Source organism: Budorcas taxicolor, chromosome 1 (genome assembly GCF_023091745.1).
Source record: "Budorcas taxicolor isolate Tak-1 chromosome 1, Takin1.1, whole genome shotgun sequence".
Classification (NCBI taxonomy): domain Eukaryota; kingdom Metazoa; phylum Chordata; class Mammalia; order Artiodactyla; family Bovidae; genus Budorcas; species Budorcas taxicolor.
The window spans coordinates 1,837,026-1,864,159 of NC_068910.1; the positions used below are offsets into that span (position 1 = coordinate 1,837,026).

The window sequence follows — 27,134 nt, forward strand, 5'->3', positions numbered from 1 at the left end:
ATTCAGTTTCCCCATCTGTAAAAATGAATATCATGTCACTGGCCTCACAGGATTGTCGTGAGGATTAGCTAAATCCATATGATAGCATCTACCACAGTAAATGATCATTGTTTTTCTTGTAAGAATATAAAAATTACAAACTGGGCACACACTCAAGTATTCCATCTTCTACTTGAGTGTTAGCCTTTGAGAAATAACATGTCGTTTGTGAAGAGTTTGCCCTAGACGTAGACTTTCCCCGGTTCGTATTTAAAGCACTCACCGTGGACATGTGATCCTGTCGTGACAGGTCCCCGTGCGCGGCATGTCAGCAGCAACCTGCAGCGGCCACGGAGTTGGTTGTAGCACACCAGGGTGCTTGGCTCCGGACCTCTGCACATCGTCTGAGTAGGAAACTATTCCCTCCCTCCTCCGCACGAAAGCCACACAATGGGTCGTGGAGAAATTTACTAACACAGAACAGGAGAGAAAGAGGTGGCCTTGTCTCCTGTCCCACGGCTGCAAGGGCAGTAGTCAGTCATGGGAAAAAGAGAGTCTAGTGAAGGTTCCTGCCCTCAGCGTCCTAATGATGGGCTCACAGGTGAGTGGTGCTCAGGTACCACCAGTGCCATCTCCTGCTGAGAGAGAAGCTGGCTGACGTCAAGAGTCTGCACGGAGAGAGGTGTCCTTCAGAGGGTACTTTGTCTCACAGATTATGTCGTCCCTGGTACTTCCTTCCCTTTCAGATGTGTATCTGTCCCGTTTATCATGGGAACATGGAAGCCACTGGCTTGTTGAAAGCCACAAAGGTGACGAGGTGCTGTGGGTTGAATTCTGTCCCCGCCACCCCACAAGATTCATTACTTGAAATCCTAACCCCAGTACCTGACAACGTGACCTTCCCTGAAAAGACGGCTGCCTAGGGCATTCCGCTGTAGCTGTGTAACGAGCGAACTTAGGAAGAGGTCATAGTCGGCTGGGGTGGATCCCCACTCCAACGTGACCGGTGCCCTTGTAAGCAGGAGAAACGTGGACACAGACATGTACCCGGGGGATGTTGTGTGTGGAGGTGAGATCAGAACTCAATGCTTCTGCAAGCCAAGGAAGGCTGAGGGCCAGCCAACCCCAGAAGCTGGGAGGCAAGGCCTGGATCGGCGTCTCAGCCCTCATGAGGAACCAATCCTGCCCACACCGTGACCGTGGACTTTTACCCCCGCAAGTATGAGCCGACTGATCATCTAAGCTCCTTGGTCTGTGGTTCTTTGTTAGAGCGGCCTGGCAGACTCAGACAGGAGGACGTGTAGCTCTGGGCACACAGAACTGAGTAGGGCCCCAAAGTGACGCCAGGGCCGGGCAGTCTCAGGGCCAACACACCCCGCGCTCCGGCTGTGGTCTGGAACCCGTATGACATCCCCCCCGGTTCTAAGAGACCGGAATTGAAGAATGAGCCGTCATCCTCTGCTGCCTCCTCTTCCACCGGCTGGAAGCAGAGGACTCTGCCCCTGGTTGGCAGGACAAGGCAGGAGGAGCCTAGCTCTTCCGATATTGGTCTTTTCCTCCAAAAGAGGAAGGCCAGCCACAGAGGGGGCTGTGGGGCTGCAGCCCATGGGTTGCAAAAGTCGGCACAACCAAGCACCCACACACTCGCAGATAAGCACCTCTTGCCCTGTCCTCTCTCACTCCTGTTTCTGGCTGATCCGAAATCGGACGAAATCATTCTGATGGAGGTTGGAAGCCCCGTCACGCCTTGCTCTCCCTCTCCGCCTCTGCCAGCTCGGTGGCGGGGACACAGCCTGAGGCCCAGGTTGCACTGAGGGCCAAGCACGGCCCTTGGTTCAGGTGCCCAGTTCTCAGGCGTTCTGCTCCGCCCTTCCTACGCGTGGTCATCAGCCTGAGCATTTCGGACTGACTCATCTAGGCCCTTCTGCCCGGTGGTGCGTCTTCACCGATCCCCATCTTCCCTTCCTCCTCCACCAGGCAAGTCACGACCAACCTATTCCAGAATCTCAGTTTCAACACTAGCAAATGATAAAATCAGCGCAAACATGGATTCCTATGCGAATTTAGTGGGCTGATGTTTAATTCCCCTCCCACTCCACACACTGTAAATCTCAAGGTCTAGCAACCCTGGGAGAGAGGGTAAAAAAAAAAAAAAAAGAAAGTCTAGACTTCACAGGTGGCTCAGTAGGTAAAGAGTCCATCCGCAAGGCGCTCCAGTATTCTTGCCTGGGAAATCCCACGGACAGAGGAGCCTGGGGGGCTAAAGTCCATGAGGTCGCAAGAGAGCTGGACACAACCTAGCCACTAAAGAACAACAACAAGAAAGTCTAAAAATAGAAGCTCTTCAGTTTACACTTGGTCTCAGTGATGAGTCTTTCCAAATCTCAGGAGAGTTGAAACAGTGACAGCGTTAACAATGACAAAAGCAACACTCACTTGATTTTTCCTTATGTTTCAAAAGTCAAAATAGCTTAAGATCCAACCCAGCACGTATTCCCTCACTCCTATGCTATGAAAAGCATGTTAAAATAACACAAACGCTCTGTTGAAACCACCAGAATTTGCAAAGCAACTGCTGTAACGTAAGAGCCAAATATGTTTATTAACTCTCCGGGGCCTTACCTGTTTGCGCAAAAGCCAGCTGAGCCTGAAATCTTATCTGAAGATGGCCAGATGGCAAAGCCAGCATCTTTAATGCGTGGGAAAGGCCCTAGAGGAAGACGCAATGCCAGTTCTTGCAAAAGGGATTTACCGCAGACTATTCCTGTTGCCACTCGAACAAATAACTCCCAGGAAACCTACTTAGGGAAGCACAGCCCGTCACTCTGACACCTGCAGGCGCGGAATCCTAGCCCACCACGAGGCCCGCAGCATCATTGTCCGGAAGCGCTGCAGTCAGCCTCTGGCCAGAAAACTCTGGGGGCTCTAGCAAAGGCTTCTGGCATCAGCACTAACATTTCTTTGAAATCAACAACAATGTTTTTTTGTAATCCTTCAAGTCAGCGAATGTGAGACTGCAAACCGGATAATGGAGCATGATGGGGGTGGGGGGGGGGTGCGGAAATTCATCTTAATGGTTCACACAGTGAGCTGGGGAGGGAGAAGCAGCTCAGGTCCCAAGTCAGTCCCTGCGTTTCAGAAAGCTTTCAGTGCTCATTCAGCAGGAGCTGATCAAGAATAACCTTGGCTCGCCATTAAAGCTCAATATAAACACCTAGCAGGCTACACTCTGACTTCCCAGGTAGAGATGATCAGCTGTGTTCTCTGCATCCCTTCCGTATTTCTACCCCGCCTGCCTCCGAGAAGGGCCCGGCCTGTAGATTCACACACGGTCCTGATAATGAAGTGAACAAAATCCTCTCTGTTGTAAATGCCGATTACGGGACCGTGGAGAGTGGGCGCGAAGTCAAAACCTACTGCTAACTGATGCGTCTGTTCTCTTTCAAGGAAAAATGGCTCCTCTTAATTACTTCACAGAACTTGGCGTTCACATGAATTCATTTCCCCCCAGTTGTAATTTGTAGGAGAAATAACCAAATGAAACTCACCTAAGGACCTCATTTTATATTTTTCCCTGTGTGTGCAGGCTCAGTCGTGTCCAACTCTTTGCAACCTCGTGGACTAAAGCCCACCAGGCTCCTCTGTCCATGGAATTCTGCAGGTAAGAATACTGGAGTGGGTTGCCATTTCCTTTTCCAGGGGAATCGTCCCCACCCAGGGATCGAACCTGTGTCTCCTGCATTGGCACTGTAGATTTACCACTGAGCCACCAGGGAAGCATTTTCCCTGCAACGTATGTAATGTAATTAATCATTTTTGTATTTTCTTTTTCTCCTGAAAACCCAATATTCTCACTGGCCAGACTGTAGTAAGTGCCCAGCACTGAGCTACAAACAGCTCCCCTTCTGGGTGCTGACCGCAGTGGCTTTTCAAGACATCTAGTCCAGATCTGGGTCTGGACTCTAGGTTACAAGCAAAGGATCATTTGGGGTGCCATTTACTAAAATGTACTCCCTAGAATGAAGGATGGTCCCCAAACGTGGATGAGTAAGGACTTCCCTGACTCAGACGCAAAGTCCACTCAAGTGTATGAATCCAGCTTGTGAGATAAAGCAGTCTGTGCTCACCAGCACTTCTTCTGTGGATAGAAGAATGTTTCAGGGAATAAACGCTCACCATACATTCTAGTTATCCTATGTTAGCTCCTCATGGGTGTTAAAGATAATGAGCTTAGCTTGATTTCCAGACAGGCAAGATGGGTTTTAAAAAGCAAGGAGAAGGAACGCCATGGGGTAAAGAACGGCTTACAGACCCAAAGCTGATGCCAAGGTATTTCCCCTTTAAAACCTTTCCCTGGCTATGGCTTTGACACCAGGTAAGACTACAGGCTGTGAAGGAATACTGTTGTGACCCAGAGGGTCCATGCAGTCCCTGGGGGCGGGCTGGGGGGGGGGTGTCACAAAGAGTCAGACACAACCGAGCGACTGGACAATCACAAAAAGGGCCCTCTGGGGTCTTTCTAGAACAGGACTCTGCCCCCATGCCCTCCGCCTGTATTTTTTGTCTGCAGAAAAACCTTAGTCAAAGAGCACATTTAATCAGAAAGTGAGAAACTGAAGCAAGAAAGGAAGACAGTCAAGCAAGACAAAATAATAATAGTTTAGACGGTAAACAAAGTCAAGGACCTCGAGTCCCGCCTCAAGGGCAATAGAGGGCTTCCCTGACGGCTCAGCAGGTGAAGAACCCGCCGGCAGTGCAGGAGATGCGGGACACTGGTCTGATCCCTGGGTCAGGAGGATCCCTTGGAGGGGAAATGGCAACCCACTCCAGTATTCTTGCTGGAGAACCCCATGGACAGAGGAGCCAGGTGGGCCACAGTCCACGGGGTCGCAGAGAGTCGGACACGGCTGAGCGCAAGCCAAGGGCAGTAGGGGACGTTCTGAGCCGCGCTCTGAGCCTTTCTGCAGAGCCTGAAACCCCCACCAGGGGGCAGAATTTAACTGCCTGCTGCCCACAAGCACGTAGACCGCAGGCCGGCTGGAACCAGAAGGCTGATAATGCTAAATCCCGATGACCTCACCCCCAACCAATCAGAAGAATGTCCACAAGCAGATTGTACATCCCGCGACCCCCCTCCCTCACCCTGCCTTTATAAACCTTTTCCTCAAAGCCTTGTGGGCGCTCAGGCCTTTCAGGCACTGGCCACCCGCACTCCTTGCTCGGCACCTGCAATAAGTGCTGTGTTTTCCTACAGTGAGTCGCCGTCGTTACTGTCTTCAGCCTCAAGGGGCAGCCCTTCCGGGGCTCCAAAGGTGCCCATTCAGTGGCATTTCGTCCAGTGACTAGAGGTGACAGTCACTGTGTGCCTGGGCCCCCCAGCACCCCTTTTCCCACGAGAAGCATTCAAGGCCAGGTCTCCCCACACCAGCTCCCGATTCCCATCGCCACCGTGGGCTCTCTTCCGGTACCTCTCCCGGCGCCCGTTCCGCATCTGCCAGCCTCCAGGGGACAGAAACCTCAGGGTCATTTGGCCAGGGCGGGTATAATACGAAGACTTTTAAACTATCTAGAGAAGATTCAGTACTAAGGCTGCATACTGTCACCCTGCTTATTTGACTTGTATACAGAGTTCATCATGCGAAACGCCAGGCTGGATGAAGCATAAGCTGGGGTCAAGACGGCTGGGAGAAATATCAGCAACCTCAGATATGCAGATGACACCACTCTAAAGACAGAAAGTGAAGAGGAGCTAAAGAGCCCCTTGATGAAGGTGAAAGAGGAGAGTGAAAACTCAATATTCAAGCATTCAAAAAACTAAGATCATGGCATCCGGTCCCAACACTTCATGGCAAATAGATGGGGAAAAAATGGAAACACTGACAGATTTTATTTTCTGGGGCCCCAAAATCAATGCAGACAGTGACTGCAGCCACAAAGTTAAGATGCTTGCTCCTTGGAAGGAAAGCTATGACAAACCTAGACAGCATATTAAAAAGCAGAGACAGCACTTTGCCGACAAAGTCCATTCAGTCAAAGTTATGGTTTTCCCAGTGGTCATGTATGGATGTGAGAGTTGGACCGTAAAGAAGGCTGAGTGCCAAAGACTTGATGCTTTGGAACTGTAGTGTTGGAGAAGACTCCTGAGAGTCCCTTGGACTGCAAGGAGATCAAACCAGTTAATCCTAAAGGAAATCAACCCTGAATATTCATTGGAAGGACTGATGCTAAAACTGAAGCTCCAATCCTTTGTCCACCTGATGCAAAGAGCTGACTCACTAGAAAAAACCCTGATGCTGGGAAAGACTGAGGGTAAAAGGAGAAGGGGGCGACAGAGGATGAGATGCTTGGATGGCATCACCGACTCAGTGAACATGAGTTTGAGCAACTCAGGGAGATGGTGGAAGGAAGCCCGGCGTGCTGCTGTCCATGGGGTCACAGAGCTGGACTGAGCGACTGGCCACACTATTACATATAAAGTAGATAATCAACAAGGACCTGCTGCTCAGCACAGGGAACTCACTTTTCCGTAATAACCTATATGGGAAAAGAATCTGAATCCGGTTGCTGTGTGCTCAAAGCAAACACAGCAATGGGAACTATGTGCGCGCGCTCAGTCGTGTCCAACTCTCTGCGACCCCGTGGACTGCAGCCCGCCAGGCTCCTCTGTCCATGGGATTCTCCAGCAAGAATACTGGAGTGGGTTGCCATTTCCTCCTCCAGGGGACCTTCCCACCTCAGGGATTGAACCTGCGTCTCCTGCATTGCCAGTGGATCCTTTATCTGCTGAGCCACTGGGGAGGCCAAACTCCAATATAAAAAAATTAAAAACATAAGAAAAAAAAAACCACCACTAGCTGGTTGCATCTGGGGATGTGGAGGGCCAACTGCAAACCATGTGTGGATTAACCCCCTCATGGTATAACTGATAACGGTGTATCTGTTTATATTTAATGCCTCGTTAGATGCTTACTATTGTTTTATCCATATTTTTGCTTCGGTTGTCTGTGGGTTTGTTTTTATGCAGCTTTTACCAGGTTTAGAAAACACTGCTATAGTCATATCATAAAAAAGTTTTCCTAAGTTTTCCTTCCATTGCTGTGATCTGAAGCCGTTTGAGTAACATTGAGATTATCTTAAATTTGAAGGTTTGAAAGAATTCCTCTAAGAAAGCAGTTGGACCTGGCACTGGATTACTTTTTTTTTTTCTAATTCTCTTATGGAAATTTGTGTTTTAAATGTCTGTCTCTCCAGGGATCAGTTTTGCCTCGTTATCAGTTTTATCTAGGTTTTTCCGAATTTATTTCCACGGAGTTGTTCCAGGGAGCATTGCTTTCAATTTTTTCCTTCATTGCAACAGTTTCTTCCCCACTGGCACGTCTTATTCATGTTTTCATGTTGATTTGGTTAGCTACAGGCCCATCAGCTTTGACTCTCTGACAGCACGTGTTTGAACAGGGCCCTCATCCTAGCTGCCCCTTCCTGTCCTTCGTTACCAGGCCTTCAGGAAACCTGCCTCTTTTAAGGCGCCCCCTCTCCTCTGGATGCAGGGTCCCTGCTGCTGCCTGAGGGCGGTCTGCCCTGAGGGTGGGGCCCACGGCGAGGTCGCGCCGCCTCTGTCCCGCGCAGCCCTCGCGGGCTCTATGTTCTGGAGTCCAGGCAGCTCTGCTCGTCCAAGACGTTCACACCCCCGTTGACCACTCACGGCAACCTGTGATGTTTGCCCTCTCCCGGTTACGCTGTCGGTCTGGGCTAGAGAGGTTTTATTTGTTCTTTTTCTGACCTGTTCTCAGGATGTGGGAAGGGATTCCAATTCCAGTGGCCTCCATGATCCTTTGGCATTTTTTATCCTAGAATGTTTTCTTTCCTATTAGTCCCACAGCTGGTGACACCTCCAGAGCTGTGGTCTCCACCTTTTGGGTTTAAATGGGGCTTCTCCTGTATGGGACACTGGTCACATTGTGGAGATACGTGGGGAGTGTGGTCAGGGGTACAAGAGAGTCTGGGAAACTCAGCACAGATTATCTCTCAGAGATTCAAAGCACACGTCCTTTAAACCCCTAAAAGTCTCAAAGGGTCAGAATTGGGAGTAGAAACGAGCTCCTTCACGGCACACCTGCCCACGGCTGGGCCCTCTTTCTTGCAGACCCACTCTGTGCTGGAAGGTGGGGTGTGTTCCCGAGGCAAGTGAGGGCTGAATTGACTATGCCCGACTGGAGGCAATGCAGGGGGACGGATGGCCACCCTGGGCCACCAGAGTGGTGTCATCGCCCAGCCCAGGAACTCTGCCCTAAAAGTCAGACTCGGGCGCCCCACTCCCCCAGGCCCCCGCTTCCTCCTGGAGCCACCACATCTGCTCAGAAGCACTGCAGTTTCCGCCCGTCTGTTCCTTATTCACCGAGACAACGCTAACTGAAGGCAGGCCCATCAGGGCCCGTCCATATGATGGGCCGGCACGTAAATACCACAGTGCTGCATCTTCTCCAACACCAGGATATGTCAGAGGAAAAAGGAAAGGCAGCTTGCACAGACACACCTCTGAAGTGGACGCTGGGCACACGACAGAGTCCGCCGCTATGGACGTCTGGGAAACGCGGCGCAGACTGCCTCTGAGAGTCACAACACAACGCCATCCTTCTAAGAGGTTCTGCAGGACTAACGGTTTAACTCTGATCCAGCGTCTCCTAGACGGTTTCCATGGTGAAACTCTTTCTTCACAAGGGGCACTGAACAACACCTGCAGACTGTTTGGGACACACCCCAAAGATCTGAACCAGGGAACCAAGCAACATGCCCAAAGAGCAGGGCGGGAAGCGGAGAGACTTGTGGGGAGCAGGACTGTGAGTGAGTCCTCCCCATGCTTGTTATGAGTCTGTTCTTTCCAAACGCTCCAAATACTAAGCCATACGTGATGAAGTTAAAACACAATGAGCAAAAGCCTCCAGCCCTTGCCCAGACCATTCCTAGAATTAACAGGGAGCACAGAACCCAGCTGCGTCCCCAGGGCTCTGACATCTCCGAGTTGCACCGCGCACTAAGCTCCCTTCTTCCAGCATCGGTACTCATCCGCTCATTCAGCAAACATTCACGAAAGCCCTACTTCCTGCCACATGTTGTCGGGCTCACAGTTGTGCAAGGACCTGACCCTGTCACACTTAGAGCAACTGATGATCATGCCCCTGAATATACAACGATGCGAACGCACCACAGAGCAGGTAGTGGCTGAAACTGGCTGCAGGAAATAGGCACTAACTCAACAAAGGCGCGGGCATCATCCTACGTTTGGGGAACAGCAGGGGTCACGCTTGCACAGGCCCTGAGGCAAGGGGAACACGGCTTCCCTGGGCGTCTGAAGGACTAGTGCTGCTGGAGTGAAAGGGGACAGCGGGGGTGAAGCGGGGAGGACAGGCGACAGACACGCAGCCCGCGTCCAGGAGCTTCTGCAGGTTTATTTTGAATCCCGAGGGCAGTAGAAAGTCTTTGATGTGCCTTCAAGCAGGCAGCACCCTTAGAAGACTCCCCTGGTGGCAGTGCAGAGGGGTTGAGGGGCCCACCGTGGCGGCCGGGAGCCCAGGTACCGGGCTCTAGTCCAGGGGACAAGCCTGAGGGCAGGTGAGACGTGAAGAGGGAGGTCCAAGTCAAAAGGGCTTGTTGGCAGCACAGACTTGGAGTCAGGATGAGGACAGGCATCCAGAACGCTCCCTAGCTCTAATCTGCACCCCTCGCAGGGACGCTGTTCACCAACGGGGTGGAAGGGGGCCCAGGAGCCCAGCTGTGCGTGCGATCATGGATTTGGTCCTGGACAAAGCGTCTGAGGTGCTCTGGGCTGGAGATTTGAACCCAGGGATTTCTCCAGGAAAACAGAGGGTGGGCTGTGTGCCGAGAGGAGGAAGGGAGACGGCTTTCTGTGACCCCGAGGCCAGCACTCAAGGCTCCGGGGAGGGGTGTCAGCCAGCAGGAGACAGAGGAGGTGTCCCCGCACCAGCCCCTGCCACTCCCGAGACGAAGGCGAGACTGGAACCGAAGACGCTGCGTGTTTCACCACAGGGCGTGTGAACAGTATTGAAAGCTGCTGAGCGATGAAGCACAAGGCGAGCTCCAGAACACGGCCACTGAGCAGGAACTGCTCTAGGAGGAGTCCCACTGCATGCTGCGTCCCCGGCTCGACTCTCAGGGGCAGGAGCTGCAGACAGCTGGCAACTCACACACCCTCAGATCAGCCCGTGGTTGTGCCGTGACCCCCGCCCCCTTCCAACCAGCAGCGTGCTTTCAGATGCATCTTGATCGCAGCAGTCCTGGGTGGGGCACTGAGCACAGAGAAGCTGGCCGGAGGCACCCCCCTGTCCATCCCGGGGAGACAAGCCTGAAACTGTAGCGCTGGCTGAGTGGCAGGTGGCGGCAGCTCTGTGTGAGGTGACATCACAGGCTGAAGGATCTCTGAGAATTCTGGGAACCAGCTCCCCTCCCTTGGAGGGCACCCCCAACCCAGGGCCGTCATCCAGCTGCAGAAACCTGGGAACGCCTTCCCATGGGAATTCCCCCCTCTGTGGAGGGCGGCCCCCCGCCGATCGTGGCCACTGACGTGAACCTCTGGCGCTGCCCGCAAATCAGATGAACCGATTTTACCTCGTTTTGTATGTAGCGAAGCTTTCAAGGGGGGTATTCTTTGGAGCTGATCTGGGTTTAAGGAAAGGAGAAACAGCACCAGCCAAGCACATTCTTGCAGAACCCCTGCTTCTGGGAGAACAGAACCCATCTTTCTGGCTTCCAGGTGATGTTACCCGTCGAGTGACGGGGGGCTGGGCCCTTGGGTGTCTTTCTGACCACAAGTCAACCCCGCCCAGCCCCGCGCTTCATAGGGTCCATCTCCTCTAACTCAACGAAAGCACAAAATTTTGTTCAAAGCTGCTAGAAATTATAAATACCTTGGGAATCTTCTACCAGTGCCTACGTTGTGATGAGTACCTTTATCTTAAGTCATCTGTGAGCATCCTCAAATTCGAGTTTTCCCAGAGGCTGCAGCCCACAGTGGTCACAACCAGGGATGGGCCAGCTCACCACCTGGGGACCTCTGTGTCCGGCCAACAGGGAAACAGCCAGTCTTCCCAGAAAAAGTGAGAACGCGAGTGTTTCGAAGAATTTATTTGCTTTCTCCACACCGGTCACAGCTATGGTTTTACATCAGTAGAGTCTGTTACTTACAAACAGAACACACAGGGAAACAAAACCACTCCTCTCTCCGCAAAGTTACACTGTGGGTGCTGGGCTTCCCGCGAGCCAGGGGGGCCCTGAGGTCTCAACAACCTGCACTCAAGTCCTGGTTCTCACTGTGGGAGACGACTCGAAGGTGAGTGACAGGGCCCCAGAGGGGACGGTGCTGCGTGTGCCCTGTGACTGCAAGGGGGGTCACACGGAGACCAGGCCCCCCGCCCCCATTCCAGCCCCACGCCGACTCACTCTGCAAACTGCCTCCTGGACCATCGTTGCCGTGTTTAAGGTACTCACGGAAGGGCTCGTTTTTCAGGCAGGGAGGGCGGTGGTGTTTTGCAGCGGACGGCAGGGTGCATGCTTACCTGTGGCAACACGGCTCCGTGCGGTGCCGAGTCAGCTGGCAACACGGCTCCGTGCGGTGCCGAGTCAGCCTCTAGGGCCACGTGTGCTACCTGCCGTCACTTAGCTCATCTTAAAACCGAGAGGCTCCGGGGGCATGTGGTGGGGGATGCAAAAATCGCTCTACACAGGACAACTGAGGACGTTTTTAAGTAAGAGGCGCATGTCATATTAGGATGAACTTTATTTTTACATTGTTATACAATCCATTCATAAACTTAAAAAAAAAATACAAATACATGACTTCATTGTTGTCCCAGAAAAGATGTTGGGTGATGGTACCAGCTCGCTTCCTCTAAGGGTCTCCTGCTGAGATAATCTGTGAGCAAAACGCCCCACGTGCGTCCTGACAGTGAGAATGGAGGACAGGAGGCCTGGTGACACCCCGCCTCCGCCTCCTGTGCGGGCGGGCGGACCTTGGGGTGGGCTGGGGTCCCGAGAGAGCGGTCCCAGGCGAGTGCCTGGGACCACCAGCCCATCAGGAACGTCTGCTTCCCTGTGAGGTCGGGGCAGCCCGGCTCCAGCCTCCTCCGTGGAACAGTGTGCCTTCTGGGGACACTCATCCTGTGATACGTTTGTCCCCGAAACACACACGCTGATGAAACCTCACTGACTGGAACCCAGCCAGCAGAAAGTGGGAAGCGCCCAGCCCTGTGGACCCAAGAGGTCGGAGGTGGGGCTTCTGAATGGCACAGAGAGAGGGTGCCCTGTGCCCCAGCTCTACCCCACTGGGCTCTGCCCTATCAGGGATGGCCCTCTGGAAAGGGTGGCCTGCTGCCAGCCAGCTGCCTGCATCTTTTCTGGAACAACCTGGAGTTTACAGTTAGATCCTACGATTGGTACAGACGGTGAAGAAAAGCCGACATATTTAATATGTTACCACTTTACTTCAACTATTTGTCAACATTAACACTGAGAGTTTTGCAAATACACGAGACACAGTGTGGCCTCACGCGCCTGACGCCGGAGGACATGCAGTACACGTCGAATGTTCCCAGGCACGCCACCGCCCTTGAAACCGCAAGACAGGACGCCTTGGGGTCCGGGCTCTGCGGGGTGACCGGGAGTTTCGGGGTCCGTGGAACTGGGGAGCCTCCCCCCCCACCCCCCAGCCCAGGCCGGACCGGAACAGACACGCCATGCTTCCCGTCTCTCTGAGCAGATGCCCAAGGGAGGAGGACCACACGGACGAGAAGATAAAGGCGGGCAGGTTAAAGTCACACTTCTCTCAAAAAAGAAAAAAAAAGGCTCAACTCTGGATTGCTGTATTTGCTCTCTCTGGAGATTAACAAAGTGCTCGGCTTGCAGAATTGCTGGTTTGGAGACCTGGATGATGCGAGAAAGGGGGGGGTGGGGTGGGGTGGGCAGAGCCCCGGGGCTGTCCCGCCGCAGTCCAGGGCCCCGCGCCCGTGCAGTCCCGCGCCAGCTTCGCCCTTCCTGCGGGGGCTCCCGCCCGGCAGGGCCCGGGGCGGTCCTCTGGTCCGCGGCCTAGGAGCACAGCACAGGCGGCTGCAGTGGCTCGAAGGGCTGAAACTACAAAGGACGGCCCGTGGGTGACTCCGGCCCCGAGGGAGCGGACGGGGCCCCCACACACGGAAGCGACAGAGCACAGCGGGAGGGCCGGGCGCGGCGCTCCTCGCCGGGCTCGGACTGGCCGCGGAGGCGTAACACGGGGGCGTGCGAGCACACGGCCACATGGAATCACGAGGGTCACGGCCACCACTCAGAAAACAAAACGGGAAGCACACACACCGCCCTGGATCGCTAACCGCCAAGAGCAGCAGCCTTCGGTTCTCCGGGGCGTCTGCCTGCGGCGGCTGGAGACAGGATGAGGGGCTATGGTGCTGGGGAGAAGGGCATGAGCTGGTCGCTATTCATGTGGGAGATGAACGCCTCTCTGCCGGGTGTGGGGCGCCCGCGGAGGGCTCTGAATGAGTGTGCAGTAAACCGGATGCATACGAAAGAAATATGGATCATGGAAATTCACAGTTATTGCAGCCATTTAAAGTGTCTAAGAGTCTGGGTAACCAACAGTCCGGGACAACCAGTTCTGAACTAGTGCTCCCGAGTTGCTACGGTAGAGTTCACTGCATTTTTAAAATCTATTTGCTTACCTGAAATAACAGAGCAGTTATAATACTGATTACCTATGATAGTCATCTGTTAATAAAATAAGGATTTATACAAAGCAATATCGGACTTTGAAAACACTTAGATGCTATGTTACTTGGCACGGTTAGTAGTGATCGCGTAAAGACTTCAGCCAGTCCTGGGGGTGGGGCGTCTCTTCTTACGAAAATATGGAAGTCTGAGTTTGTCCCTAGCGTTTACATTTTTGGTCTAATCTCTCACACGTTTGTCTAAGGTTCTGTCTTCCTATCAGGTAAGTGGGGCTCCTTATAAAGTCTCTATTGCTAATTCTGTGGACTGAAACATTTGCCTTTCACACACAAATCCTACCTATACAGTATATATATATATGTATATATGTATTTATATATTTATATATTTATATGATATAAAGTTTACTTACGTATTTTCATCAACCATATCAGGTCTACTTAGGTTTTGCCCATTGTCAATAAAAGAGCAATAATGCAGCAAGTTTTGGGGTGTGTGTTTGGTTCTGCCTGTGGTTTTGTGTGTGATCTTTTCTTTTTCTAGGCTGGGTCATCACCCCCAGGTACAATGAGGGAGCAGAGAGCTGGGAGCCGGGTGGGGATGGGGGCTGGGATTCGGTTCAACGTCTACCCGGCCGGCGGCACCGTTTCCGGACTGGTGGAGGACAAGGCCCACCTCTCGGGCTGAGGGGCACCCCTGCCAACTCAAACCGGGGGCTGTGTTCCCTGTGACTCGAGCCCCGGGGCTCGGGGGGGTCCGTCCAGGCCGGGGGGCGGAGGGGAGGTGCAAACAGAAGGTGCCCTGGGTCTGGTCTGGGGCTGCCACCCCTGGGCGCGCCTGTGTGGTGTGCACGTGTTCCGGGGGGGTCCGGGACCCCCACTCAGGCTGTCTACACAATTGTGCTGATGCCGCTGGGCTTGGCCTTGCTGCTGGTGGGGGGCGGTGGGGCGGGCGGCTGCCCGTGGTGGTGCACCGCGTGGCCCACGTGGCCCGCAGGCAGTGGCGGGTGGCCGTGCGCGTGGGCCCCGTAGGCGGGGTGCCCCCCGTGGGGGCCGTGGTGGCACTGGTGTGCGTGCTGGAAGTGCTGCGGGGGGTGGTGGTGGTGGTGGTGGTGGTAGGGGGGCGGGTTCTGCTGCAGGTGGCAGTACTGGGCGTGGTGCCCGTGCGCTGGGCCCGAGAGGGGGCCCTCCACAGGCCCCTGGGGGTGGCCGGCCGCAGGGTGTGGCGGGGGCGGGGCTGGGGGCAGGTGCGCCTGGGGAGGGGGCTTCCCTCTCTTACTCCCAAACAGGGAGCCCAGGAGGGAGGAGGAGCCGGGCATGGCCTGGTGTGGGCGAGGTGGGCAGTCTCGTGTTGAAGCAGCTCTCCGGCGCATGTGAGGACTGCTAATGATGGACCCCTAAAAAGGAAATTCATAGAAACCAAAATTAAAAGAGCTTAGCGCACTTACGGCAGAATGATTCTTAAAAAAAAAAAAAAAAGTTAAAAAGTTTCACCCAGTGACTGCCAAGCCTTAGTTCGACGTGCTGGCCACAGAGCCCGGGCCGTGTGAGGCTGGACTCAGGGGCCACCTCCGGACACTGCCGTGCAGGTCTGCTGGCGGCCCACGAGGGGCCTTGGGGGAGAGACATGTGGGGGTAACGCAGCCCTGCTGAGCACCCTGCCTGGGGGGTGGCCCGCGCCTTCAGATCAGAACCGTGTGTCTGCGGGTGTCTGTGAGCGGCGTGTGCGGGGCGGGCGGAGAGGGGCCCGCTCCCGCCCACACCCTGCCCTGAGCTCTCCTGGGTCCTCAGTGTCCGAGGGCGTGTGCTCTGCCTGCGGGGAGGGGGTGCTGAGGGCCGCAGGAGGGGCTGGGGGAGCCTCCCCCTGCGGGTGGGCACCGCCTAGGCGTCTCACTGCGGCTACCTAACTACCTAACGCCAACCAAACACGGGAAGAGAGGAGACAGAGAGGCCTGCAAGCTGAGCGGAGATGAGAACAGGGATGTCGAGATGGCTGGAGGATGAATGGAACCTCATGAAATCCACACTGAACTCCTCTCTCCCCCGGCTCTCCGCCCCCCAGCTGGCTGAGCAATTCCGAGGCGCCCTCACTGCAGACACACAGCAATCGAACCTCCAGGAAGGAGAAGCGATGCGGAGGGCGGAGCGTGGAAGTCCGAGGGCGGGGCCGACAGCGAGGGGGCGGGGCCGACAGCGAGGGGGCGGGGCCGTGCCTGGAGTGCGGGAGCCGGGGTGTTAACCATGCTCGGGGGCCGCGGGGCGGGGGTTAAGCGGAGACTAAACCGTGACATACAGACCCGGACCCGCCCCACCGATCCAGCCCCCACAAGCGGTGACGGGCGCGGGCGTCTAGGCGGGCGGCATGCACGTGCCAGGCAGGCGGGGTGGATCTGGCCTCTGTGGAGGAGGGAAGGAGGAGCGAAAAAAAACGAACAAAAAAATAGACAAGAGGCGAAAACTGAGGACGGGAGGCGACACACGACAGCCAGCCGGACGGGCTCCTACTTACTTCCACATTGCTCTCTAGCGATCCCGCACTGCTGCGACGCCCTCGCTTCCCTGCCCAGAACATGCAATACCAGAGGTTAGACGCGACGCGGCCCACGCTGCCACCCGCGGCCCGGCGGAGCCGGGGGCAGGGCGCTGACCACTTAAAGACAACGCGGTTCTTAAAAAGCAAAAAAAAAAAAAAAAAAAAAAGACAGACAAAAAGACGAAAAAAAAATCTTTTCCGACCAGCCCAACTTTATCCCCCTCTCGTGGACCAGAAGCCTGTGGGGTGGGTGCCGGGGAGGGTGGGGGGAACCCTCGGCCATCGGCCCGTGGGGACGGGCCGGCTCCTCCAGCAGCTGAAACGAGCCAGGCGTGGTCCTGCACTGCCCTTTGGTGGATTTCACAGTCGTATGTTGCACATACGCGCACACACACACACACACTGCGGCCTGCAGGGCGCGGGGACTCTCAGGAGACGAGCTCCAGGTCCCCTCTCTGGGGCCGCGTTTGCTTTGTGCAGTGTCTGGCCGGGGGCATGGACGGGCCCGCAGACCACCTCTCTCCACTGTGGGTGCCAGCCCCCCGGGACGCCACACACCTTCCCGGCCATGAGCCCTCACTGACAACGCCTCTGAGTGCCCCGCACATGGCGCGAGGCAGGCATGCGATCCGCGCTGGCTGTGCCCGAGGAGGCTGAGTCTTCCTCTTGGTTCTGGAGGCCCAGAGCCTGCCCCACCCTCCACGGGCCCTCCAGATGACTTCTCCGGGGGTTCCTGCAGGACACCGAGGCTGTCGGGGACGATGGTGCCCAGCTTGAGGGCTTGACCGGGTCCAGCCTCCAGCCAGCTCTTGGGGGCAGAGAAGGGACTCCAGACATTCTTCCGGCTTCTACAAGCCCCGCCGCGCAGAACAGGTGCCCTCTGTCCACGCCAGGAGATGGGGGCTCTGGCCGATGGACTGAGCGACTTCATTCCCACGGCGAGCAGTTTACCCCACATCCACCTGTCCACGTGAGGTGGGAGACCCTGGCCATGCTGCCCCCGAGCTGGACCAGCCCAGGTGCCCGGGAGACGGAAGGGGTGGCCTTGTACCGTGGTGTGGCCCACACCCCGACCTGCGCTGGGCGGACAGGGTGTGTCTGGACCCTTTGGGTTGAAACGGCGGCAGCTGCACGTGCCTGCAACAGCAGGCTGAGGGGAGTGTCCAGGGCCTGGGTCTTCACCTGCTGACTCCCAGACTTGAGTCCAGCTGGGAGCCTGGGGTCCCCTGAAGGCGGTGCCGGGTTCCAGCCCCAGAGCCCACAGGACCGGGCTGCAGGGCGGATGCGGTGCTGAGGACCACGGACAACTGCGCAGACGTGGCCCTCATCCCCAGCCGAGGGTGACCTGTCCCTCCTCATCTTTCAGCAGATATGGATGAGGGGTGACCTCCCCTTCTTGTCTTGTCTCAGCACACAGCGCAGGGGCATGGGACAGAAACAGAGTCCCCAGCCGCCAGAGGGGGGCCCTGCAGAGGGAGGGGTGGCCCCCGGCAGCCTGCTGACTCTCCGCCTCGGTGTCCTGCTCGGCCCTGCAGCCAGCTTGCTTCTCCCACCAGGACCGGGCCAGGCCCGGGCTCAGTGCTGGGTCTCAAAGGAGCTAAACAGAACCCCTCCTGCTCAGCATGGGCCAAGACTCGGGAGGGCTCTTACTCGGATGTCCAGGAGGGAATCTGAGTTTCTTAGAAATCATCTCTTGGACTTTGCAGGTCAACAGGAGATGCGGGATGTCCTTGTGCTCATCTGCACTCCAGTCCAGGCACGCCTGTGGGCACCTGCCCCCTGGAGGCCACGTACAGGTGTGTAGACACGCACACCCCATCTCTGATGGAGGGGGACGGGCCGGGACAGCGCAGCCCTGGGGGCCCCCATCTCGGAATCCTGCACGAGCCTCAGGGAGCCGTCCATCCTAGCCGGCGCCTCTCGAGGGCCAGAGAAGGTCCGGTCAGCCTGGCCATGGCCAGCTCGGAAGCTGCGCCTGGATGGACAGCTGGCGTGGCTCTTCACAGCTTGCTGGCTTCTTAGGGCGGGCCAGCAGGCCAGCAGGGCCCCGCCCCAGGTTTTGTCTGTGGTCCTCTCAATGGTGAGGGTGACAACGGCTGGCACGCTGGGCCAGGCCCCCCACCGACACTTTGCGGGCAGTGACTCTCTCAGACCCTGGGGGCAGCGCTCGTCGCCCCTGCAGCTGGGGAACGGAGACCCGGAGGGGTGATTTGGCCTAGAGCTGGAGCCAAAGCCCCTGAATTGGCGTGCTGTGTGGGCCCAGCAAGGCTCTGCCTGGAGGCCCTTGGGATCCTTGATCATGGGCTGGCACGGCTCTGGTGCCCCTGGAATGAGCAGGGGCCCCGGCAGAGGCGAAAGGGAGACCACACGGATGGAGACTGGATGAGGCCTTGCAGCTCCGCAGGAGCTGGGTCGGGGCTGCGCCCTCCTCTGGCTCTTGGCAAGCCGGCTGCCTGGGTCCTGCTGGGCCATCAAACCACGCCTGCCTCCCGGGCCCCCAAGGTTCACGGCGGGCTGAAGCCCTGTCCCTGGGGTCCTGGCTCTTGGACGGCTGGGTGGTCGCAAGTCTGGGGCAGCCGCTCTGGGAGCAAGGACGAGCCTGCTGCTGGGCTTCACTGGCCCTCCCCCTGGGCCCTCCCCTGTAAGTCCCTCTCAGCCGGGCACGCAGGCGGGGACGTCACTGCCCCGAAGTGCTTCTCCCTGACCTTGTCCAGCACAGAGCGCGCACCTGTGGCCTCTTCCGGAGATGGCTGACGCTGGCCTGTCTTCCTGTGGTGGTCGCAGGGGGGGCCTGTCCCAGGCGGGGACTGGAACATCCGCGGAACCTCACCTCCCACTGTCGGGAGCAGGCAGCTTCTTCCTGGGGACCCTCTTCAGTGTAGGGTCCAAGGACTCTGCTCCCCTGCAGTCCTTCTTGGCTGAGAATCCCCGACAGAAACCAGCCAGAGCTCAGAGCTTGGCCCCTCACACAGCCATGCACTGGCACATGGCTCCGTCTGCAGAGAGCGGACGCCTGGGGTCCTGACCGTCAGCAGCCAGAGTAACTGGCCAGCTGCGCTGAGGCCACTCCTATCCACGGGGGCTGGACGAGGCCCCTAGAGGCCTGAGGCGGCCCCACTGCACAAACCCAAACATGGGCCCTGGGCTCCAGCCTGCAGGGCTCCAGAGCAATTCGGTTACGTCTAGCTGGGTGTCATGAGCCGCAGGAAAACCAGAGGTTCTCAACCACAGCCATGCTGCCAGCAAGACTCTGCCCTCTCCCTGCTGAGGGCACCCAGCAATCTGGAGGGAGGTGTCTGATTGTCATGACTGGGGTGCTATTGGCATCTAGTGGTCAGAGGTGTCCTGTACAGAGCAGCCCCCACGGCAGGGATGGTCCGGCCCAAGAAGTCAGCAGAGCCAGGTTGAGAAGCCCTGCCTGACTCTCACGCTGACCATGCACTTCACATTTTCATGATGGAAAGAAAATAAAAAAATGATGAGACAGAAGCAAAGGAAAAAATCCAACTCAAAAATAAAGAAAACAGGGGAAAACTTCTGAGAAATGAACATGCTGAAGGGACGAAGCGCTGCTGGGTGTTGGGGGGCGGGTGGGGATGGGATGTGGTCTCGAGCAGCTCTCTCTAGGGGCCCACAGCTGGCCACGCAGTGATGCCTGAGGCTGCTGGGCTGGGCGAGCACCTGGCGGGAGAGGGGCCAGGGAAGGGGGAGGAGGCTGATCTCACCCCCAGAGGGTCTCCCCCCAGCAAACCCAGGTCATGTCGGGCTCCCGGAGCCAGGGTGCAAGTCGAGAGTCCCAGGAGCCTACAGCACTGGGATGGCCACCTGTCCACGTGCCTGGCTGCCTCTGCTCCACCTCCACACTGAGCCAGCCTCTTCCGGGGAGGAGCTGCCTGGCCAGACGCGCCTCGTGGGGGATGGCAAGGCTGCCCGCTTCAGCCTATGGCCTCCCTGACAGCACTGGCAAGCAAAGCAGGCTGGGGCAGCAGGCTCCCCACCCCCACCACTGCCACGCCCGGCGCTCCCGGAAGCTCCAGGCACAGCCCACCCCAGGAGACCTGGGCGGCTTGCTTGCGGGTTAAGAGGCTGGCAGCAAACCACACACGCACAGAAACGAGGAAACGACACGGAAAGACACTCCCGCCCAGGCTTTCTCCCCGTCGCCTCTGGGCTGGACGGAGGCCCAGAGTTCCTGGGAAGGGGACCTCTGCCGGGAGAGCAGGCCCCGGGACCGCAGGCAATGACGGGGCCCCTGACACGGTGCAGCGGCATCGCCCCCCGGCCCTCGTCAGCGTGAGGTGCAGGCATGGGCAGCGCAGAGCGACGGGGCTTGGCTCGCCTTGTGCGAGAGCCGGGCTCAGGAAACAGAAGGGCAAACAAAGAGCAGGGGAGACGGGGTTCCCGCCCAGCTGTCCTGCTTGTGACCGTGTGGCCCCATTCCCTGGGGCCTCCGGGGGATGCCCTCTCTGCCTGCTCAGATGCTACGGTGGGTTGGGGGCGGCCACCCGGACCAGCTCAGTCCAGGCCACTCTGCCGCGGTGCCCCCCCACCCCTCTGGCCAATGTAAGCCCGCTGCGCACGGTGGAGCTCCCCGTGTGCGCTGGGCAGGGGGCGGTCCGGCCCGGCTCTTACCCGCTTCTGAGAGGTCGCGCAGGGAGCTGCTGAGGGCGCTGCGCTTGAGCCCCTCGCCTCCGGCGTAGCTGTCGTCCAGGCAGGCCCGGCTCAGCGTCCCGCCGCCCGACTCCTTCTTGAGGCTGGGGCACTGGGACATGCTGGGCCGCACGACGCCCTTCTGCTTCTCCAGCTCCGCTGCAACAGAGCGCCGGGCAGTGAGCAGCAGGGCCCTGGCCCAGGGCAGGCAGGGGGTGGTGGCGGGGCCGGGCAACCCCCAGGAGGGCAATACGGAGCAATGAGGGGGGCGTAGTGTGCTCTGGGTGGCACAGGGCCGAGCCGCCACCTCCAGGGTTGGCGGAGAGACGGAGGGGCAAGGTCCTCTGGGGAGGAGCTGGAGTGAGGCCCCCCCACCCCCTGGGACCGAGGGAGACCCCGCAGGGAGGCTGCAGAGGTCAGGGCACTGAGGCCTGCAGGAGGCTCAGCGACTCGTGGGGAGACTGCGTTCCTGGGTCTAGATTGGAGCCAGGCTTGCCTGGCCTGGCTGTGGATGGAGGCTGGGGAGCGGGGGCCACTCCTGTGTCCCCCGGAACATGACCACTGCAGGAACGAGGCTCAGAGCCGGGGGGTGGTAGGGGTGGGTATCGCCAGCTTTCAGGGGAGCTGGGGATGGCCTCAGCCCTGAGTCCACCTGGTGCTTGGGCCCAGAGGACATCAATGCCGGCCACGCTTGGGTGTGGGAGCTCAGCTCCAGTGCTCCGGACGTGGAGGGGCGGGGGCACCAGGAACGCTGCGGCCTCCTCGGGGCCGTGATGTAGTTCCCTGGGCAGGACAGGCTCTCACCCGGAGACCCCTGCCCACCCCTACATCGCCCCCCCATGCTCCTCCTGTGGTCTGGGTGGCAGGGCGGGGGGTGGGCGCTGTCGGGCACGTGGCCGCGGGAAGCCAGAGGGGCGGAGGCTCCTGGGTCGGGCCCGCCCCCGGCCACGCCTGCGCCCTACCCTCTATCCTATGCTTCTCCATCTCCTGCACCTCCGCGACGGACTCCCGCAGGTCGTCGGTGAACTTCTTGCGGTCTTGAGGGTTGGGGGCGTTGAAGTTGATCAGCACTTTGATGTCGGCCCCCGGGACGGCGGATGTGAGCCGGATGCCGTTGGGGTAGTCTGCGGGGGACGCGAGAGTGCGGGCCTGTGTGCGGGCTCCCCAGCTCCCCTTGGGCCTGGCATGTCCACGGGGCTCCCAGGACGCATCCCCACGGGGAGGACGGGCCCCACGGCGCAGGCTGCAGGGACTGCCAGACAGCCCCCTGGCTCCCGACCGGGGTCCGCACTGCTCCATGTTCGAGCCGGGCTCAGATCTGGCTGAGTGGAGGCAGGGCCCGGCCCTGGTCCTCCCCGCTGGACGGGCCTGCAGCCTGGACCCTGAACATCAGGGTCTTCGGTCACTCTGCCTGGGGTTGTGAGGCTGGCTGGGTGCTGAGTCTGGGAGGACACGGAGGCCTTGTCCCCACTCACCTGTCCAGTCACCTCGGGGGACCCTGCTGTCCCCTGCCTGGCCTCTGTGCCTACCCTGCCCAGCTCCCTCGGGGGACACTGTGGGCGCCCCACAGCCAACAGCACCCCTGGCTCATTCCTGCCTGGGGCCGCCTCCGAGCTCTCGGGGCTGCGGGGTCCTGGCGACCCCCCCCTCGTCAGTGGGAATCAAGCACCCACCGCCCGGCGTGGGACGGTTCTCGGCCCGGAGGACAATCCCATCACAGCTCAGACCTGTTTCAGGGCCGTGAGCTCCAACACTTAGAGGCCTGAGCAGGTTCCTAAAATCGGGACGCGGGCCGGGGAGACAGAGCAGCTTGGGGAGCCTGTCCACTGCGCAGGGACTCGGGCCTCACGCGCCCAGACCTGGCTTTCGGGAGACGCCAAGGACAGCTGAGCCCCACATGACGATCTCAGAACCAGTCCAATAAAACGGAAGACGAAGTTCAGACCAAGTCTAACGTGAGAGGCCGGGAGCTGCCTGTGTGAGACCCGGGTGCCTGAGGTGACCCTCCGCCTGAGGACCTGGTCTGGTCGGGCTGTTCCCAGGGGGCCCCTGCCACCGCCACCCCTTCCCCGGGGGGCCTGTTGGACAGAAGAGAGCACGTGGCACCAGACTCCCCGGGGGAAAGCAAGGCGGGGGCAGCCTTCCAGCCTCGGGGCGGGGGGGGGGGTGCGACGCCCTGAGATGTCAAACAGCCGGGCTACACGGCCGCCAGCGTGCGGACCCAGGGCCCTGGTGGGAATCTCGGCGGCCCCTCAGGCACAACCCTCACCCGACTGGTCAAACCCACTGGATGTCTTTACTGGATGTCTTTCCACCAACATTTTATTTAAGTAAACTCACTCTGCCCTAGATGTAAAATCTTATCCCCCGCTAGAAGTTAACGGCGAAAGTCGATGTGACAAGCCCCACATCTGATGATATGAAATGCTCCCTGGTCACTCTGAGCCTGCAACCGGCCCTCTGTTGGTAATAGTGGGAACGTGAAGTCTGGGCGCTGGGACCCACTTACACTGGTTTTCGAAGAGCAGGACCTGCATGCCGTACAGAGAGAAGGACTGCCGGAAGCTGTATGTCACTGAGTTCTTCTTCTTCTGGAAGATCTTGGTGACCTGGGGACGGTAGACGCAGAGGCTGAGCCCCAGGCCCGCACTGCGGGGGCACCCCAGGCAATCACGGTTCTCCTGTGTGAGGAACCCCCACCCCGCCCCGCCCCGCAGCTCTGAGGCCAGCAGGCTCCCAGGGCAGCGAAGGGCCGGTAGGAGGAGGGACACTCAGGCGCGCAGGCCCCACGCAAGCCCAGCGAAACACGCTGACGGATGAGTCGGACAGCGGAGGACACCAGGCCCAGCGACTTGCTCAAGGTCAGGGGCTCTTAAAGGACCAGGAGCCGCGTGTCTGGACTCTAGGCTCGGGGGCCTGGGCAGAGTGGCTGGTCTCCATCGGGCGGGGCCAGGGGCCAGGGGTCCCGGGGAAGAAGGCGGTTGCGGGAATGTCTTCATCCCCAGGCTGCCTGTTTTGGGGGCAAGAGCTCAACGTCCTCTTGGGGAGCTCCTCTCTGCCACGTCCAGCCCTCCAGTCCTGGGGCTGAGACTGGGACTGCCCCTGCTTGGGGAGCCATGAGGCCTCTGCCAGGGGTGTCAGGAAGAAGCTCCCCAGGGGCTGAGGGGCCGGGCCAGGAGCTGCGGAGGCCGAACGCTCCGTCCTGCAGGAGGCAGCCCAAGGCGCCGGGGGTCTGTGCACCCAGCCCTGCGCCCGCGGGCCCACGTACCACCAGGAGGTCGTTGAACAGGAAGATTTCGCGCTGGTGCAGCCCAAGCTTCTGGGGCTTGTTCGGGTCCGGAACCTCAAAGAGCCGGCAGTAGCAGACGAGGCGGCGGTGGGGCAGCGACAGCACCTGTGTGGAGGGGCCGCGTCAGCCCGCACCCCGGCCAGGAAGCCCCGCCGCCGCCTGCGGGCCCTGTTCCACGGAGACCGCCCTCCCGGCACTGAGAGCAGGGCGTGGGGCAGGTGCCCAGGGGAGCCTCTGAAGCGCCTGACACCTGCAGCCTGAGCCCCCAGGCCCCGGGCCCTCCGTCCTGAAGGATCTCAGCCCCGTCATCTGAGTCTGGGGGGCCATGTGGGGACCCGGCCCAGCAGTCACCACCCCAAGAGGGTGGTCCCCGCCTTCTGCACACATGGCTCTCCAGGGCCGAGCTCGGCCAGTCGCAGGGACACGGGAGGGAACGTGGGCCCAGCTTGATGCCGTCAGGGGCGGGAGACAGGACGGCAGGGCGTGGGGCCGGGCGGCGCTGGGTCACACGAGTGACAGGGATCCTGGGCCCTGACCTGGCAGCCAGCAGAAGGGACTGGGCAGGCAGACCTGGGCCAGGTGGGCGGGGGGGGCGGGAGGCCTCAACGCCACCCCAAGGCCACTGGCTCAGGCGCAGGGTCTCGGGGCCTGGGGACGAGCTCGACCAGGCCCAGGCGAGACGTATGGAGACCGTCTGCTCTGAGCCCGACAGCACAGCCCTCTCTGCGGGGCCGCCAAGGCCCGAGGCGGGGAGAGCTGTGACAAGCAAACTTCTCATCGCTGCGGAGAGTGGCTCGGGCAGTCGGAGCGCTGGGTCTGGGGGCTGGGGGCTCGCGGGGAACACAGAAGGGGAGGCGGGGGACACTCACACAGCCAAGCCCGTGGTGCAGGGATCCGATCTACAGGGGAAACGGGGAACAAACGACAAGAGGTTAACGCCCCACACGCGCTCCGGGCCCTGGTGGAGACCCCAGGGACACCCCTCCCGTGGCACCTCCCTGGTGCCCCCAGCAGGCTCGAGGGGAGCCCAGGGCACCAGGGGGCCAGCGCACAGTCTCAGCCGCTGGCTAAAACAAGGCCTCAGGCTCTCTTCGGAGGGACCCAGAGGGAAGCCCCTTAGACAGTCCTAAAGGTGGTGTAATTCACCAGTCCTGACCGGAGGAACCAGGCTCCAGAGGCATCAGGGACTGGCCTGGGGTTGCGGGGCTGGGGGCTCCTGGGTGCCCAGGCGGTGCCACTCCACGTGGCGGGCGCAGACCACCTACCGGCTTCTTGCCCACGATGAGCTTCTCCACCTTCTGCACCTGCGACACGTGGTCCTCGTTGGTCTTCAGCTCCCGCTTCCGGATCCGCTCGTAGATCCCGATGAGCATCTCACGGGGGATGTCCTCCCCGTCATCCACGCCTGCGAGGGGACAGCGGCCGGCTCACCCCCGGGCACCGCATCTGAACCACGTCCCTCCCAGCCCACAGCTGCCAGACGGGTCCTGCCCATGACGGAACCCCAGCTCCAGCTCCGGGCCAGCTCTGCCCCGGCTTCGCTAGGACGGGCCTTCCAGCCACACTCAGGCGGCTCTGTAAACACTGCCTTGCTCGATCCCGGCTGCAGCGCTGGGGGGCGGGCCCACGTGCTCATCTGGCCCCTTGTCAGCCTGACACTGAGCCTCTCTGAGCCAGGAGCCCTCCCCCACGACACAGGGCCCCCAGAGCGCAGCGACCTCACAGGGACAAGGGCAGCTCAAGCCTCCTCCCTCTCGGACAGCTCAGTGGTTCTGAGTGGTTGCTGTCTCATTTCTGGGACTCGAACCCCGGTCGCCCTGACACACTCATGCCTTTTCTGCTACACGGCCCTGGAAGTGGTGCCGGAAAGACCCCGCCCAGCTCAGGAGAGATGCGGGCCCCAGGCCTCGGTCCGCAGGCTCCTAGGGTGGCGTGCAGCAGTGGGATGGCTCGGCCCTCTGGGGGACCGTTCGGACTCGCCTGTCCCCTGCCTGACGCCACGCACCTCAGGTGCGCTGCACACCTTCAGGGGTCCGGCCCCTGGGACGTGATACACATCACGGTTCTGCCTCCAGATTGCAGAGAAGGGAACAAACCCTTGCGCCTGGTGGGGGACGGGTCGCGCGGTCCTTGTGGGGATACCTGGGCAGGGAGGACTGTGTGTCCGCAAAATCGAGGTGAGCAGATGCAGCAAAGGCCCTTAGGTTTACGGCTGGGCCTCAACCCAAGAGCGAGGTGCCAAGTGGCAGGGGGGAAGCCAACTGCTCATGTCTGCACCGGCTCCTGGGGAAGCTCTGGTAGGCACAGCAGGACTCAGCGCCGGCGCACGACCTTTGGGGCTGGGAGGGGCCCTGCGGAGGACCTTCTGCACTTCCCGGGTCTTTCTGGACAGATTCCAGTTCATAGCAAAGTTAAGCGGAAAGCACATCCCGGCTCCCCCACAGTCAGCAGCCCCATCAGAGCGGTGTGTTCGCTACAACTGGAGAAACCTACTCAGATGCGCCCCAGTCGCCAGAGGCCACAGGTCACGCACGGGTTCCCGCGTGGCGGTGTCCATCCCCAGGTCTGGACAAACGTGCAGCGACTCGTGTTCACCGTGACAACACCACACAGAGACTGTCCCCCACCCTGAACACCTTCTGGGCCCCCTCCGCATCCCTGCCGCCCCCGCCCACCACCGGAGTCCTGCCTCCCCAGCCTCGCCCCCGCGGGACGCGGCGCAGCTGGAGTCAGACCCCGTGCAGGCTTTGCAGAAGCGCTGCCTTCACTTGGCAATGTTCACCTAAGGGTCCCCCGTCTTTTCCAGACGCGGCAGCTCATTTTTTTGCAGCGCTGAGTGACAGTCTGCGGTCTGGATGGACCATGGCTCCTGCACCTACTGAAGGGCAGCTGGGGGGCTTCCTGGTTTGGGCAACTGTGAATCGTGGGTTTCTGTGCAGAGGGGAGTTTCCGACTC

The 27,134-nt window shown here is 59.1% G+C and overlaps 1 protein-coding gene across 6 annotated transcripts in view; it reads right to left on the reverse strand.

Annotated features, from left to right (window-relative positions):
* Positions 1-11,212: 11,212 nt before the first annotated feature.
* The window catches only part of IQSEC1 (IQ motif and Sec7 domain ArfGEF 1), a 275,586-nt gene continuing 259,664 nt past the window's right edge, over positions 11,213-27,134 (reverse strand). For 3 of the 6 annotated variants that reach the window (XM_052655387.1, XM_052655555.1, XM_052655473.1), the window contains 8 exons: positions 25,444-25,583; positions 25,048-25,077; positions 24,158-24,283; positions 23,399-23,498; positions 21,852-22,013; positions 20,872-21,048; positions 16,216-16,265; positions 12,991-15,103 (listed from right to left, as the gene is read on the reverse strand). In XM_052655387.1, the coding sequence (XP_052511347.1) occupies positions 14,597-15,103; positions 16,216-16,265; positions 20,872-21,048; positions 21,852-22,013; positions 23,399-23,498; positions 24,158-24,283; positions 25,048-25,077; positions 25,444-25,583 (1,292 nt within the window). In that variant the 3' untranslated portion in view covers positions 12,991-14,596. Of the gene's footprint in view, positions 15,104-16,215; positions 16,266-20,871; positions 21,049-21,851; positions 22,014-23,398; positions 23,499-24,157; positions 24,284-25,047; positions 25,078-25,443; positions 25,584-27,134 lie in introns of all 6 variants that reach the window. The other 3 variants (XM_052655636.1, XM_052655717.1, XM_052655794.1) reach the window with 3 other exon arrangements.